Below are 16,641 nucleotides of genomic sequence, written 5' to 3'. Positions count from 1 at the left end.
CTGCATATCTTGGTTGTAACAAGTCGTTTGAATGTCTGTTGCAAGTCAAAGGAGTCTGGCCATCCTCTGACTTCTGACAAGATGACATTGTCATACAGAAAAGTGACAGTTTTTCTTTTGCAAACCATTCTCTGTAAATCCCAGAAATGGTTGTTTGGGAAATCACAGTAGATCTGAAACACTCAGACTGTCCGACAGTCTGTCACCAACACCACTTTTCAACCACTTTTATTGCTCATCCAGTTTAATTTTCACAATCTATGTCTCCAAGACTTTTGTATTAATTGGCAGCCATGTGATTGGCTCATTTGATATTTTGCATATTTTCATAATGAACAGCGGAACAGGTATACCTAATGCAGTGGTCAGTGAGTTTAGTAATATCCATGATAGCATAGCTGATAAGAGCAAAGAACATTTCCATGCTGGTGACACTGGCGCACAACTTGCTATACATTAATGATTAAGAAAGGTTATTATTGTTTTGCAATAAAGCCTTTTATTATTTACCAGTGAGACGATCCTCCTTCCTGCACAAGCTGTCCTTTGGCAACGGTCCCTGGCAGGTCTCCCTCATTACTTGTCCAAACAGAAATCTCTCCTCTTCGCTTTGGGTTAAAAGGATATTTTTGGTATCTAAATCTAACCAGACAGCTTGTAAAAGTTATGAAAAACAAGCAGCAAAAACAAAAGTAAATATCTTAACAGGCTCTGTGAACATTATTTGGATTCTCTTTACAAACCAAGTGTGTATAATTTCATTGACTTACCTAAAATTTAATTAACTACCAATTAACCATTTATTAATGATGCCTTTACGAGTCGGTACACAGTGTTTACTGTAAACTTGCTCCCTGCATGTATTGCATTGCATATCTGTGTGCTTTTACAAAGTCTTTGCCTTCATTGTTACTCAGAGCCGGCTCGTGAACACGGGGCACATATATTTTTAATCTGCTCAATTTTACATACTGTTTAAATGACTCCTGCATTTTTAATGAATCCCGCTGACACGACAGCCATTACCCCGGTGTTGTTATTGTGTTGCCTTATATTAGGTAGCTGATGCTTGTCGCCAGCCTTGTGGTCTTTAAAGCAGAGATTTGAGTAAAACTGAACTTATAACAGAGCAGCCCTGTCGGACACATCCCACCCTCGGAGCATTAGGGTGCAGTTTTATGGCTACTGACACTGTGCAGGCAGGAAGGACATTAAAGATGCAAAAGGGTTGAGCCTCGGTGGTCAGTGATCAGTGCTACTTTATAGCAAAATTAAAATGAAAAATGGACCCCCTGCAGAGCGTGTTTGTATCAAGATAATGGTGCATATAATAATAAAGCAGGAGAAGCAATTCACCCGACCAGTTTCCCGTCTTGCTCAAAAGTGTACGAAAAAACTTTCCCATGCAAGCATAATGGATTTTACATGTCACAGTTTTCATAACTGCATAAAAACATCTCCCATGACCGCGTGTGACTTATTTTATATGTGGCTAATTTACTCCACAAGGGACTCGTGCAATGCAAGCCGTCTCGAAACCTAGAGGCTGTTGGTAGAGTTCATTTTTACCTCAGTGTAACACTTTCAGTTGATAAATGCCTTTTGATTAGGCGGTTAGATTGGAAACAGCAGGCCTCTGAATACTGAGGACTGCGAACCACTTGTCTAATTGTAATCATCCTCCTACCTGAGAGCTGTAATTCAATCACGCTGACGCCACAACCCCTAAACATAATTGAGAAAGTTACTTTTTATCTTGCATGCAACAGGGCGAGTGCCTATTAGAACACTAGAACAACAGGCTAAAAGAGAATTTTCTCCTTCGGGAAGAAGACATGAATGAATAATTTCTGTCATTCTGAAGATGATTCTGCACATTTCATGCATGAGCTACAGGTTTGTAAAGCATGAGCTTCTCGTATACAGACTTTAACCACTGGGACGCTGTTTTATTAAATGTGCTGTTTCATCAAAAACAATGCATGCAGTGGTGGGATACACATTTAGGTCTCATAAGCAGGCCACTCTTGTTCTGTTATCACACAGCTTCCATTTGCATCGCCTTAGATTAGAAGAAAATGCTGCTTTTTGTCCTTTTCCATTCGGGTTGGTGTGCAGAACAGATGCTTGCTTAGCTGATATTTTCACCCGAGTCAGGAATCTTTAGCCGGGTTAGAAGCGTGGTTTCCCAGAGGATAAAGCCTGCTGACTTTAGTGATCTCATGACTTTTTCTGTTTTGTCTAGTGGCAAAACGAGGTAGTTTTTTTATTTCTATTTTTTTAGTAAAATATCAAAGAGTGTTTAGCAGCAACTTGGATGTAAGCCAAAGCATTACACAAATTAAAATCTTCAGCTGATAATGGTCTTACATAAAACCACTGACAGAGGAGATAGAGGAGTTCTGACATCCGGAGGGATCTTGAAGTAGAGCCATTCCTCTTTTTTTTGGAAAAAAAAAAAGGAGCAGCATGAGGTGATTCAGACATCTGGTTCAGATGCTTCCTGTGCTCCTCCCTTTGGAGCCTTTCTGGGCAGCATCAAAGGGGAGGAGACCCCAAGGCACACCCAAAACCCTCTGGAGAGATTTTGTATTTTCTTTTATGTCCAGGAAGTAGTGTTACACCGAAAGGATTTAAAGGAACAAGGTGTTTAAAAATAATGAGTAGAAAATATTTATTCTTAAATCTAGGAAGTAAAAAAAAATCCTGAAAAATAAATAGCCAAGTAAAGTATAGATAGTTGAAAATTCGCTTAAGCATAGTAACAAAGTATTTGCATTTTGTTATTTCCCACCTCTGGGAATGTTACAGAGCCAGGTGAGGCTGCAAGGACAGGAGAGATGACTGTTTGCTAAATATGTTTACTCACTTCAGCCGAGAGGCTGGAAAGCCTATTACGTGACATCTTTCACATTGAGTGCAGCATCAAAGAAACAGCAGCAAAGGCTGACACAGTGCCTGGGGCTGCAGGTGGCTCTAACCTGCAGGTTTGGTCTCTTAACTTGATTTTACTGACCCTTGAGGGGTGCTTTCGCTGGTGTAGTCGAAATTATAATCTAATTAGTTCCTGTTTACTCATGGTCCTTCTATTATAAAAGAAACTACTCGCTTTTTATGCTATTATTCTAACAAGCCTTCCATCCGAGTCTCGGTCACAGCGGCAGCACTAACCAGACGCCGCTAGCTCTTCTGCAAGGACACCGAAGCATTCCCAAGCCAATCAAGAGACATAATCTTCCCAGCATGTCCTGGGATTGCCTCAGGGTCTTCTCCTGGTATGCTCATACACATCACCTGTGAGATGTCCAGGAGGAAATCTAATCAGATTACTAGAATCACCGTAATTGGGCCCTTTTTAATTTGGAGGAGCAGCATTTTCAGCTCTCTTCACCACACAAAAGCTGGTAAAGCATCAATATCATTGCAGGTACTGCTCCAACCTCCCCTCACTCATGAATAGAACTTCAAGATGTTTGAACTCCAACATGTGATGGTGAGCTCCTCACTAACCAGGAGAAAGAGCTCCACCCTTTTCAGGCTGAAACCCATGGCCTCAATTTTGGAAGTGCTAATTCTGATGTCAGCCACTTTGCACTCCCAGCACGAGCTGATCAGCATTTGCTGAAGCCAGCAAGCTTTCATCCTCCACACAAAGCAAGTAATACAGAGGCCACCAAACTGGGAACTCAATGCTGCCTTTTGCTATCCCTAGAAAATCTGTCCATATAAGTTATGTAAAGAGTCAGTGATAAAGGGCAGCCCCGGCAGAGTCCAGCCGCCACAGGACAATACTGCATGAAACTACTATACCTATACCAGTATTGTAACTATATTTACATATGTACTCTATTTAGAATTACATCGTATTAGTGAGAATCATTATACAAGAGTTTACTGAGCAGATTTTCTTCTCTCCGTTCGTTGGTGTGGACATCGTCTCCCCCCGACAGGGTGTTTGCCCCGGCCTGGCCTCTAGCGTGTGGAGTGACCTAACGCTCCCTGCGTGGCAACATGGCAGTGATGCCGCAAAATGTCACTTTGCTGTACTCACACAGGCAGAGAGTTGCTCTGGGGCCTTATCCGTGGTGGCAGGAAACAAAATGGAACAAAAGTAACAGTTAAAGGTCAGACTACAAGGCTCATAAAAGCAGCAAAACCAACTGCATTATTTTTTTTCTTTACATGCAGGAAATACAGTGTATTCATGTTACATATATATTTCAACTTTTCGTATAAGTGTGTGCAAAATAGCCACTGAATTTCAGACTAATGTAGGTTTCTAATAGCTGCTGCCATTAAGGAGTCAGCAATTAGACTACTGATATTTTATTTAGTGTACAAACACCAAGGTTTTCATTATTAATGCCTCTTTTAGTCAAGACCTTTTTAAAACCGCTCCAGTAACTGTTCCAAATGAAACACACTTTAAATTCATGTTATACTGTGTGGTTATTCACTGATCTGCACTCACAAGTCACAAACATGGACAAACATGGATGAGACCGTGTTTTTTCTTTATACCTTGGAGAAGGTAACTTTTATCTAAATGTGGAGGTCAGAGCCATTGCTTTAACATGACTTAACAATATGCAATTGCAAATGTGAGTAGTCCGTTTCTGTTAGCTCTGCAAACTGCATAATTGGTCCACTAGTTTGATCCAGACTGCAATATCTCACGGTAGCATGCTGAGACCCGGAGAGGAGGTAGTAGAAAGTAGCAGAGCACGCAGCAGACTGGTTAGGAGACACCACAGTGAAAAAGGATCATAAGGAGCGTTTGAGTTGCACGCGTGTGATGAAAGTGTGCAAAGGGCTGGGACAACCCACGACCGAGTTGCCCACACCATTTGAACGGTTACCCAAGAAACTTCCTGCTGACATCAAATTGTCATAGGTGGTCTTTCTGTAGATGAGCAGCACTACTGTACAGCTGTGGCTCAGGTGGCAGAGGTTCATCTACCATTCGGGAAGTCATGGCAAAGTATCCTTGAACCCAGAGTTGCCCCCGATACATTCCTCAGAGTGCGAGTGCATGTAAGCATAAATAAAAGAATGAATCTATTTGTGATTGTGTGGGAATGAGACCTGCAGTAGAAAGAGCTTTGAATTCTTAACAGAGTCGAAAGGCGCCAGTCCATTTACATGACAGGTCACCGACATACAGGTGAGTCAGCATGTTCACATTTAACTGAAAGCACTGCTGTGCTGAAGTACAGCTTCACAGAGCTGCTGCCACGATCACAGACTCGTGATTACAGAAATGTAGGATTTGCAGGTTTTGTGGGTCTGCGCTGCTCCGAAGCATTGTGTGTACTTTTTGTCTCATTTATTATTTTCACCTTTTTCAAATTTAAAGCCACGTCTTTGCAGGCAGAATGATTTTTTATTTTTCAGAGAGATATTTTCTTGTCTGGGCAAGAAAATGTCTTGAAAGTGAGGTGCAGTTTCCTATATAGCTTTGACAAGCATCCAGCAGATAAATATGTCACAGTAAAGATCTTCCAACACTTAGCAGAGACGATTTTTTTTATTTCATTATCACATATACAACATAATATTCATCTCAACGCCCTCTGTGACGTTCCTTTCCAGTGTTGATTATTTGAACAACAGTAATTACACAGCACAACAATATTATGTGGTGAGTGATTATTTCGTTTTTCAATATTAAAAGCACTTGTGGTTTAAGAAAATTAGTGTCATCTCAGCCCACGAGTCCAGATTTTCATTTTTAATTTGTTATGCGCAGCGGGGAGAGCAGAGTTCATTCCCTGACATTTACAGACTTCTCAGAACGCTTTGCGTGCATCGTATTGTGCTTCATTTGCTTAAACACTTGAAGACAGAGGAGCATTTCAAAACAGGAAACAACAATAATAGAGGTCAACACCAGCATGGTTACCGCTGCTTCCTGCAAGACGATCTTTCGAATATATATTTTTTTCCTCCCTATGCACTATTTTCTGTCTTGTTTTTAATTTATCTGTTTTTTTGTCCACTTGTTCAGGTACAAGCGTTAAAGAAAATTGCTTTTGCCGCTACGATGTCCTCCCCCGATGAGCGCACAGCCATAAAGAAAAGTAAGAAGCAGAGTTTAGCTAAAAATGGACAAACAACCCTTCAAAGACCTCCTCAGGATAGCATTCGTTCTCGCTTTTATCACATCGTCTTTTATGCAGTGCAAAGAATCTGACAACAATTCACCAATAAGTTAAGTTCATGTGTGGCATGGTCCGTCAGCACACACACGCACACACACCCACACTCTCACACACACAGATCAGGCAGCAGGTAGGTTCTGGTCCTACATGAGCACACAGCTTTTGGCTCGGTCCTTTCTAATGGCAGGCGGACGCTCGTGAATCTCAGTCCGAGGTGGCTGCTGGGAAACCCGCTTGAGGCCGTGGCGTGATCCGGCGTGTTTGAGCTGAGGCCGATGAATGTTGGACACAGATGCCAGGGTGGTGACGTGAAATACATCGCGGACGCTGTTCTCCGAATACTTTGAGGTGCACTCTGCGTAGGCCACGGCGCCAATCTGCCTCGCCAAAGTGGTTCCCTAAAAACACAGAATGTGAGTTAGTCATGATTAAAAATGAAAAGCCAAGACTTAAAATTTATGTTTTGACCACTTAAACACTGCAAAACAAGATGTAAACACACAACTGATATATTATTACTTCTCAGTGAGCTGTAATGTTACCACATTTTAGGTTCCATCTAATATTCAGCCTCCTTCTCGTTTGATTTTCATCTCTAGAGGGAAATTCGTGGCTATAGCAGCTTTATGTTACAGCGCCTTCAATAGTTAGTTCCTAGCTCTCTATCTGCCTTTAAAAAAAATTGTATGAGGTTGGTTTATCAGAGTTTTTTTACTGAAAACATTTTCTGCCTCCTGCTGCAAAAAAGGTTCATAAGAGTGCTAAAAGCTTAACCAAGCTGTGGGTCAGAAAACCAGAACAATGAGTTAATAGTATAACACTTCACCCTGCAGAGGCGAGCTGTAGCCGGCTAATCATTCTTACTGGGTTCGTGTCTGAGTGGCTCCAACCTGAGTGCAGTCACACATGCAACTAGTATTTACTACATATGGCTGACAATATCACAAGGAATAACACAGCAATTGCTTCATATCACTTTTTCTAGAAAATAAAAACTAAGATGAGGTTTTCGTTTTAATCTAGAATCCTTTTGAGTCTTTTAAGTCTGCATCTCTGTTAATACGTCTCTGTTAACTTTATTCTGGTAGGCTTTTGCAGGTTGCGTCTTGTATTTAGTTTTACTTCCTTTATTACGACTCTGGATACTGTAGCTCCAGTGAAAACTAAGGTCTCTAATCAGAAGTACCTGACCCCGTGGTATAATTCTCAAACACGTACCCTAAAGCAGATGACTCGTAATCTGGAGAGGAAATGGCGTGTCACAAATTTAGAGGATCATCATTTAGCCTGGAGAAATAGTTTGTTGCTTTATAAGAAAGCCCTCCGCAAAGCCAGAACAGCTTACTACTCATCACTGATTGAAGAAAATAAGAACAACCCCAGGTTTCTCTTCAGCACTGTAGCCAGGCTGACAAAAAGTCAGAGCTCTTTTGAGCCAACCATCCCTTTAACGTTAACTAGTGATGACTTCATGAACTTCTTCACAAATAAAATTTTTATCATTAGAGAAAAAATTACCAATAATCATCCCACAGATGTAATATTATCTACAGCTACTCTTAGTTCCATTGATGTTAAGTTAGACTCTTTTTTTCCAATCGATCTTTCTGAGTTAACTTCAATAATTACTTCCTCCAAACCATCAACGTGTCTTTTAGACCCCATTCCTACAAAACTGCTCAAAGAAGTCCTGCCATTGATTAATTCTTCGATCTTATATATGATCAACCTATCTCTAATAATCGGCTATGTACCACAGGCCTTCAAGGTGGCTGCAGTTAAACCTTTACTCAAAAAGCCATCTCTAGACCCAGCAGTCTTAGCTAATTATAGGCCAATCTCCAACCTTCCTTTCATATCAAAAATCCTTGAAAGAGTAGTTGTCAAACAGCTAACAGATCATCTGCAGAGGAATGGTTTATTTGAAGAGTTTCAGTCAGGTTTCAGAGTTCATCACAGCACAGAAACAGCTTTATTGAAGGTTACAAATGATCTTCTTATGGCCTCTGACAGTGGACTCATCTCTGTGCTTGTCCTTCTTGACCTTAGTGCAGCATTCGATACTGTTGACCATAATATTCTATTAGAGCGATTAGAACATGCTGTAGGTATTACAGGTATTGCACTGCAGTGGTTTGTATCATATCTATCTAATAGACTCCAATTTGTGCATGTAAATGGAGAGTCCTCTTCACACACTGAGGTTAATTATGGAGTTCCACAGGGTTCGGTGCTAGGACCAATTCTGTTTACATTATACATGCTTCCCCTAGGCAGCATCATTAGAAGACATAGCATACATTTTCACTGCTATGCAGATGACACCCAGCTCTATCTGTCCATGAAGCCAGATAACACGCACCAATTAGTTAAACTGCAGGAATGTCTTAAAGACATAAAGACTTGGATGGCCACTAACTTTCTGCTTCTTAACTCAGATAAAACTGAGGTCATTGTACTCGGCGCTGAAAAGCTTAGAAATATGGTATCTAACCAGATTCTTACTCTGGATGGCATTACCTTGGCCTCCAGTAACACTGTGAGGAACCTTGGAGTCATTTTTGACCAGGATATGTCCTTCAACGCACATATTAAACAAATATGTAAGACTGCGTTCTTCCATTTGCGCAACATCTCTAAAATTAGAAATATCCTGTCTCAGAGTGACGCTGAAAAACTAGTTCATGCATTTATTACTTCCAGGCTAGACTACTGCAATTCATTATTATCAGGATGTCCAAAAAACTCACTGAAAAGCCTTCAGTTAATCCAAAATGCTGCAGCAAGAGTACTGACAGGGACTAGAAAGAGAGAGCATATTTCTCCTGTTTTGGCTTCCCTTCATTGGCTTCCTGTTAAATCCAGAATTGAATTCAAAATCCTGCTCCTCACATACAAGGTCTTAAATAATCAGGCCCCATCTTATCTTAATGACCTTGTAGTACCATATCACCCTATTAGAGCACTTCGCTCTCGCTCTGCAGGCCTACTTGTTGTTCCTAGAGTATTTAAAAGTAGAATGGGAGGGAGAGCCTTCAGTTTTCAGGCCCCTCTTCTGTGGAACCAGCTTCCAGTTTGGATTCAGGAGACAGACACTATCTCTACTTTTAAGATTAGGCTTAAAACCTTCCTTTTTGCTAAAGCATATAGTTAGGGCTGGACCAGGTGACCCTGAATCCTCCCTTAGTTATGCTGCAATAGATGTAGGCTGCCGGGGGATTCCCATGATGAATTGAGTTTTTCCTTTCCAGTCACCTTTCTCACTCACTATGTATTAACAGACCTCTCTGTATTGAATCATATCTGTTATTAATCTCTGTCTCTCTTCCACAGCATGTCTTTATCCTGTCTTCCTTCTCTCACCCCAACCGGTCGCAGCAGATGGCCGCCCCTCCCTGAGCCTGGTTCTGCCGGAGGTTTCTTCCTGTTAAAAGGGAGTTTTTCCTTCCCACTGTCGCCAAAGTGCTTGCTCATAGGGGGTCATATGATTGTTGGGCTTTTCTCTGTATCTATGAAGCGCCTTGAGGCGACATTTGTTGTGATTTGGCGCTATATAAATAAAATTGAATTGAATTGAATTGAATTATTACTTTCAGCTGTCTTTTTACCCAGTGTGTCCACTCAACCCAGTTACCTTCTGTATCTATTTAAAGCCTCATTTTGACCAAGTTCCTTGTTGTGCCATACTGTGTTCTAGCTTTGTTTGCGCCTTGTGTGTTTCCTTGCAGTGTTATCTTGTGTTTATTTTATATAGGCTTGCTTTTTGTGTTTACCACCTCCTGCCTACGAGCATGCCTTTTGGCCCCTTCTGCATGCATTTCATCATAACATTTCAATGTGAGACACACAGTTTGCAAATAGTATAAAATAAACCTATGGATATATGCAAAGCAGGTTGGCAAGTACAGTTTTATGATTTGTCATTTTAAATGTGCGGGGCTGTTTTCGCTCATTCTGCATTTACTTAATGTCAGTCAGTCACAGCAGAGGGAAAATAGCACGGTGGTTTCCGGATGATTGTACTGATTTTTTTTTTCTCCTCTCACACTTTGAGACCGAGTGCCGATTTTTCAGAATCCCACAGCCTCAAACTGCGGGAGACCACAGTCACCAAACAACTGCAGTTCCACTTGGACTGACTGCAGTCATTCTCCAACAGATTGGCAAATATTTGCAAATAACTGCCCTCTAATTTATAACATACTACAAACAGTCCGAGACAGTCTGCGCCAATCGGCAATATGTCTCTTTGATATATGGGGCTCGATTCAATTGGCTGCCAACTGGTTGTATTGTGGTTATATTCCTTTATAACAGCAATGTTGCTGAGCACTTATGGCACTTTACAGTTAAATCACCATCCTGCATGAACTACATCAGGTTTGAAATTTTTAAAGCAGATTGAATTGTTTCAAGTTGCAGGCTGATAGCAGACTGAATCAGTCTTATTGGAGTTTTTCTGTCACCTTAATGCACTAAAGACTGCAAGTGTTTGTTGATGTTCTTAAGAAACCATCTTAAAGGCAACAGCTGCAGTAATTTTGTTCGTGCTCCCATTTCCAACCACTCTTTGTCCCAGTGTGACTCTAACACTAAGCATTTTTATTTATGCCCTTCAAACCTGAACATGCACAGATGCTACCAGGCAGACATATATGCCAGAGATATTAAACAGACTCACCAATAAACAGGCTTTACCCTTTAAGCTCCCCGAGAGCAACATTTTTTAAAATTGTCCTGAGAATTCGCAACGAGCGAGTGTGCATCATGTGACTACCGCGCGCAATCTCAACTCAATCTCCATCCCTCACCTAAACCGAATTGAGTTTTTTGAGTACTGCATAAAGATCTGACCTTAACAGTGGCCTGCTGTGTTCACATGCATCTCAACTTCATTCTCGAAATATCATACAGAGTTCCTTTGGGACAATGGCTTGAGAGAAGAATAGTTTGAAAGCATATTCTAAGGTTTGGTGCACACGCTTCAAGGCAAAAAAAAAAAAAACAGCCTTCACAATACATCCAGTCACTTCTTTCTGTTACTATAAAAATGCTGTGTAGTGTAGCTTTAAAATACAGCTTAGTTTATGTTTGTTTGTCATCCAAAAGCAACTGACTCACCTAAAGAGCTGCTGAGAGCTAGTACTTAGAGCTAAAAACATACGAAACTTTGTGTGTGGATGAGAGATGGGTCATGTGGTGGAAACTATGCTTTATTTTATTTATTTATTCTTAGATGTCCTTAAACCACATTGAACCACTAGAATTCGGTGGAAAGCCTTGTGTAACCCAATGAAATAAAATAAAGCACAACATTTTTAAAAGCCACTCATTACTCTGAGTGCAAAAAGCATGCACGGTGGACATTTTTAAAAGTGTTCTCTAAATATTTGTTATTGTAAGCATTTGTCACATGCTGCTAGACGATCCCTTCCCTGCTTCTGTGGATGGCAGAACCCTGCACTTGGTCGAGTGCACTAACACCTCCCTCTTAATAAAAGCCTGCAACCTCTGAGGTCTGATAGCTGATTGCTAGCCAGGGCATACGGAGAATATCCCCCACACTATGAAATATTCAAAGCCTTTCTTTGCAGTTGCAAAAACTTTATTCCCTCTAAGGTTTATCCCCATTTCACATCTGAACAGCTTCAGCTTCATATGTAGTACCATTTTGCTCACCTGTTTTCCAGCAGTGCTTTCTAGTTATTTAGGTAGCAAAACAAAAACTCAGGATGGCAGAAAGAAAATGTTTTGTTGAGTCGCATTATTTCTTTATTTTTTGATCATGCCATTTCCTTGGAAAATGTACAACAAATGAAAGCGTAGGTGTTCAGCCTTCGGTGCTACTGATACACCATATTGAAGCAGTATCTAGCTGCCATATGGGGCGACATTACTTGCTCTTGTGAAAAATATTAAAGGCTTGAGCTGTATTATTTTTGTAATACTGGAAACGCTCCAGCACTTCAAGTGTTTATTTTGACGCCCTTAAGCCAATTACAGCAACAGTGACACAGTTGGTTTGCAGTTTGTTCTGCTGACTGCGCTCTCCCCTGGGGTTCGCATCAGTTGGTCAAGTGGGTGAAACGTAAAGTTCCCGGCTTGTTTCAGTCTGTTTACAGTGCAGCTCTTTAAATAGGGTTCACTAAGAAACCGCACTTTCAAGAATGTTGTTTCACTGTAGAAGTTGTCAGCACAGAAATAAAATCAGCAACATTAAGGACCATCATAAGGCCTTTGATTATAGGGCCATATCAAATGTAATGTTTATTACAACCAATAAATATGGATTAACAATACTTGATCCATCCCTTCATCCTTTTTCTACTGCTTATCCAGGTCTGGGCCCTGACTTCAGACTAATCTCGGCTCACTGTACCATCATCCTCTAGGTCTGCACCAGAGTCCCCTCCCAAGTCAGACACAGAGACCCAGGGACATGCATGAAGCACTTCATCTGTGTGGGATCTACAGTAGGATTGTCCTTTCCAATGTGGAAGAAAGCTTAAATGAGAGCACCGACCCTGACAGTGAACCTGGACACGCTGCAGACGAAGCTTTTTCTGCCCCTTGCGTTTTATTCCTTCAGCCACTAGAAACGGCTCAGAGCCATAGTAATAAGGGCAGGAACATAAAATAAATGGTAAATGAATAGCTTCAATCACAAAAATCACTAATTTATAGCAGTGGATGGGGCTTGCATGCCCAACTCAGCCCATGAGCAATATTGTCTGGGGCAACGTGCCTCTAACAGGTTCTCCTGAGGCAAATGGCATCTGGTTGAGGGGCTGTTGTCCAACCCCCCCCACTCCCCAAAACCCTAAACATCAGAACGTCCTATAGTGAGTGTCTAAAGGCAAGCAACAGATGGCTGGGCTACGTTGGACTGCCCTCTTGAGTGCCCACCACTTGAGTCCAGTGTTTTGTGCAGCAGGCATCACTTGGAGACCTTGCAAAACCAATCCTCAGTTGGCGTACAAGCACATTACTCAGCCTTTGTTTTTTCACTGTTATCTGGTTGCTATGTATTAACACTTGTGGTAAAATGATTACGTATGGATGTAAATAATTCAATGCATATGTATTAAAAGACATGTTAAATGACCTGCATAGCTGCAGTAACGTCTTAAAAAAATATGTTGTTTCGGTCCAATAAGAAGCTTCTATGAATTTTGAGCCAAAGCAAAATATATATAACAAGAAACGAATCTGAGATTGTGATGAACCAATTTTGATGTCATTATTGACAGGACAATACAGGTCGTTACCTTTGCTTTGTCAGAGATGTGGGAAAATATTAATTTGTTGACAAAAGGCTGCCAAGGAGAGCAAATTCACATTTACATGAAAATAAGCTATTAAAATTCATGCGTGCGGCTGCTCATTGCTCCAAGACACAAACAAAACAATCGTATTATCGCACATCCTGCTGTTTGTCTTCTTCTTCCTTCAGTTCCAGCTCCTTTATAGTCGTTGTGCTTTCACATTTGTGGAAGTTATGATCTGACGCAAGTCTCATTCTTCAAATGCACTTTCAAAAATATTTGCCTGTGTGCACAAGGGAGGAAAGTAATAGGTGCCGTTTGTCTGTGTTGATACCATATAATTTCTACTACAGGCGAATAAATGTCACTGCAGTTGAAAACCGCAATGAACTGTGCATTTAAAACTATACGTCATGCATATTCTTAAAGTTATAATTTTCTTAAAAACCAACTCTTCACGGGGAGCATTTCTGCAGCACTGTCGGGGTACAGAAAAAGGCAAGCAGCTAATTTCCATTCAAATTTTAGAGGCGAGCGGTGCTTTCTGTGAACTCCTCACCTGCTCATGTGTGACAGGAATGAGTCTGTGTTTGGAAAGCTCTCTCATGACGTTGAGGTCCGTCCTCATGTCCAACTTGCAGCCGACAAGCACCACTTTGGCATTGGGGCAGAACTCCTGTGTTTCACCTTGCCACTGTGCATCAGAGAGACAAACATATATCAGTGCACATGACCTCTATTATGCTACAGTACGAGAGTATCTGAGTACTTGAGCACTATGTTCATAGTTGCATCTCATTTGAAAACCTTGGAATTTAACTTCTTACTAATATGCTCTTCTGGGAAGCCTTTCATAAGATTTTAGGACCTGGTTGAAGCGAACGCACTGTTGATGTCGGTAAATACGGTTTGGAAATAAGGCTGGGTGGATTTTAGGTAAGATTTGTTTGCAGGCTTGTCAAGTCCTTTCTCTCTGAACTGGAGAAAAGGAGAAAAAAAATCTTCCTCAAACTATTTCCAAAGCACATTTTTCTCTAAATTACCATTTTTAAATTGTAGCTTTAAGAGCTCCATAATTGGAATGAGGGGCCTAGTTCACAGCTTAAAAAATGCCCGTGTATGCAGACATGTGGGAACAGACTACAATTATTAAAATGCTCATAAATGAGGTGCTGAATTGAGATTTATTTGACTTGGGAGCAGTTCCTTTCCATCAGGTCATAAATTCTTATCTCCTGTCTTGAGAGGGCCTTAATCCCATCTGCAAATCTGCTGTCCAGCAGTTTAACTTCTCACCGTGCTGCAGTGATATTCAGTTAGTTTATCTGTGTAGTCTCTTTGCAGATTAACAGACTGCAGATTAATGGCATTCAAAATGTGGAAATGACAGGCTGATCATATAAAAACTGTAAAAGAAACACTAAAATCTAAAATAATAATAATAAAACGAATTTCTAAAAATAACTTAATAATATACACAAACTATCTCAATTAGTTTGCTCATCATTTTAATTGACTTTTAATGTTATTTTTTTATATGTGTGTTCTTCTTGCCTGTGTTTAATTGCATGATTTGTGTAACTATGAGATACTTGCTGCTGCCTATCTTGGCCAGGTCTCCCTTGAAAAAGAGGTTTTTAATCTCAGTGGGATCTTCCTGGTTAAAGAAATGTTAAATTAAAAAAATAAAATAAAATAAAGACATTACTGATATAATTCCTCTGTGTTCTAATGTACCAAATAAAAGAAATCAAAAAGAGCAAATATGATACTTGTTATACTCATGTACAGCCAATCACTGCAATGATTTTACAACACAAAAAGAATAACATAGAAAACAACTTATTCTATTCCGGGTTATTTACCTGATACCTTTCTTCATATTTGATGGAAAGTATAAATATTTGCTAGTTTTAAGATTCTGGTTCTGACTTTTAGAGCTCTTCATGGAAAAAGCACCAGTTCGTACCATTTATTTGGAATTCTAGGATTTTTGGTATGACCAAATAATATTTTGAGGATTATATGTATTCTCTGTTCTTCTTGAAGGACATTCAAAGCTCTTCAAAGCCAACACAGGGGCCATAGAAACGGAATATTTACCTCCTCTGTACATATTGATAACCAAATATTTCAAAGTTGGATTCATCATGGCATAAGGCCTGATGCCACTGACTTTCAGTCAAGTGTAATGTGGCATACCTCTAACTTTCTAAGTTTCCCTTCCTTAATAATAGCTTCATGACAGCCACACTTCCACTGAGACCATTTCTGATGAGGCTTCAGTGACCAGTAGACGGATCATCTGAAGGTGTAGAAGCATCTCTCATGTCATACTGCAACATGCCACGTCTTTGGCTAATAGCTCTTTGGGAAACAACTTGTTGGTGCAAATATGTTATTTTATGCCTGACAAACTGTTTTGTTTATTCAATGAAGGAAACGGGAACAAATGATGTGTTTTTGTGACAGGTCAATAGTAAAGTGCCTAAAGATATCTTTTAAAATTGGTTCTTTGCTTTTCTGCGGTATGTAGATATAACACTGTGGTTCATCCTCTGAGTTTTTATAGCTTTAAAATAAAATCCTCTGAAAAAGTTTCATTACACAGCCTGAACTGAAAATGAATTAAAAAGCAGGCAAAGTTCAACGAAAAACTTTGAAAGTCTGGAGAACTACAACTCACGATCACTTAAAAAATTCCAAGAAAGTTTGGCTCACTGGAAGTAAAATATTAAGACTTTATAACACTACATCATCAAAAATGTGTAAATCTTAAAGTTGAAGGCTGGAGCAACACCCACACAATCACCAGCATTTTCTGGCTTACTGTACCATTAAAATGAAACACTGGCACTGTTGTTCATTGCTCTGAAACTGGAATTTATATCACTCCATGTTTTAAATGTTCCATCGTTTATTTGAAAACTGCAATCAACAAATCAAAGGATAGAAGGGGGGGGGGGGGGGGGTAAAGGGAAATGCTCATGGACACAATTCTCATTACAGGCCAAAATATGACTCAAGCTATTAAACTCTCTCTATCGCTCTCATTCTCTCCGAGACTCCTTTCATTATCTCCTCACACCATGGCAGAGGCGACCGCTTTGAGCACTGTTGCTCCATTTGTTCTCCCTTACAAAGAGATCTTTTCTCCTGGATGCCTGCGTCGCTGCTGTTACGGGCTCTAGCGCGCCGTTGTGCAGAGTGAGCTG

The 16,641-nt window shown here is 40.4% G+C and overlaps 1 protein-coding gene across 1 annotated transcript in view; it reads right to left on the bottom strand.

The window, feature by feature from the left end:
- Positions 1 to 5,933: 5,933 nt before the first annotated feature.
- Positions 5,934 to 16,641, bottom strand: part of LOC146512673 (rho-related GTP-binding protein RhoN-like) — a 35,931-nt gene continuing 25,223 nt past the window's right edge. Inside the window, exons 4-5 of the mRNA XM_085170664.1 lie at positions 13,986 to 14,120; positions 5,934 to 6,559 (exon numbers count right to left, since the gene is read on the bottom strand). Of these exons, the coding sequence (XP_085026790.1) occupies positions 6,305 to 6,559; positions 13,986 to 14,120 (390 nt within the window). The 3' untranslated portion in view covers positions 5,934 to 6,304. The remainder of the gene's footprint in view (positions 6,560 to 13,985; positions 14,121 to 16,641) is intronic.

This window comes from Neolamprologus multifasciatus, chromosome 8 (assembly GCF_963576455.1).
Source record: "Neolamprologus multifasciatus chromosome 8, fNeoMul1.2, whole genome shotgun sequence".
NCBI classification, from domain to species: Eukaryota; Metazoa; Chordata; class Actinopteri; order Cichliformes; family Cichlidae; genus Neolamprologus; species Neolamprologus multifasciatus.
Note: the sequence above shows the minus strand (reverse complement) of the source record. Positions and strands in the feature narration are given on the sequence as shown.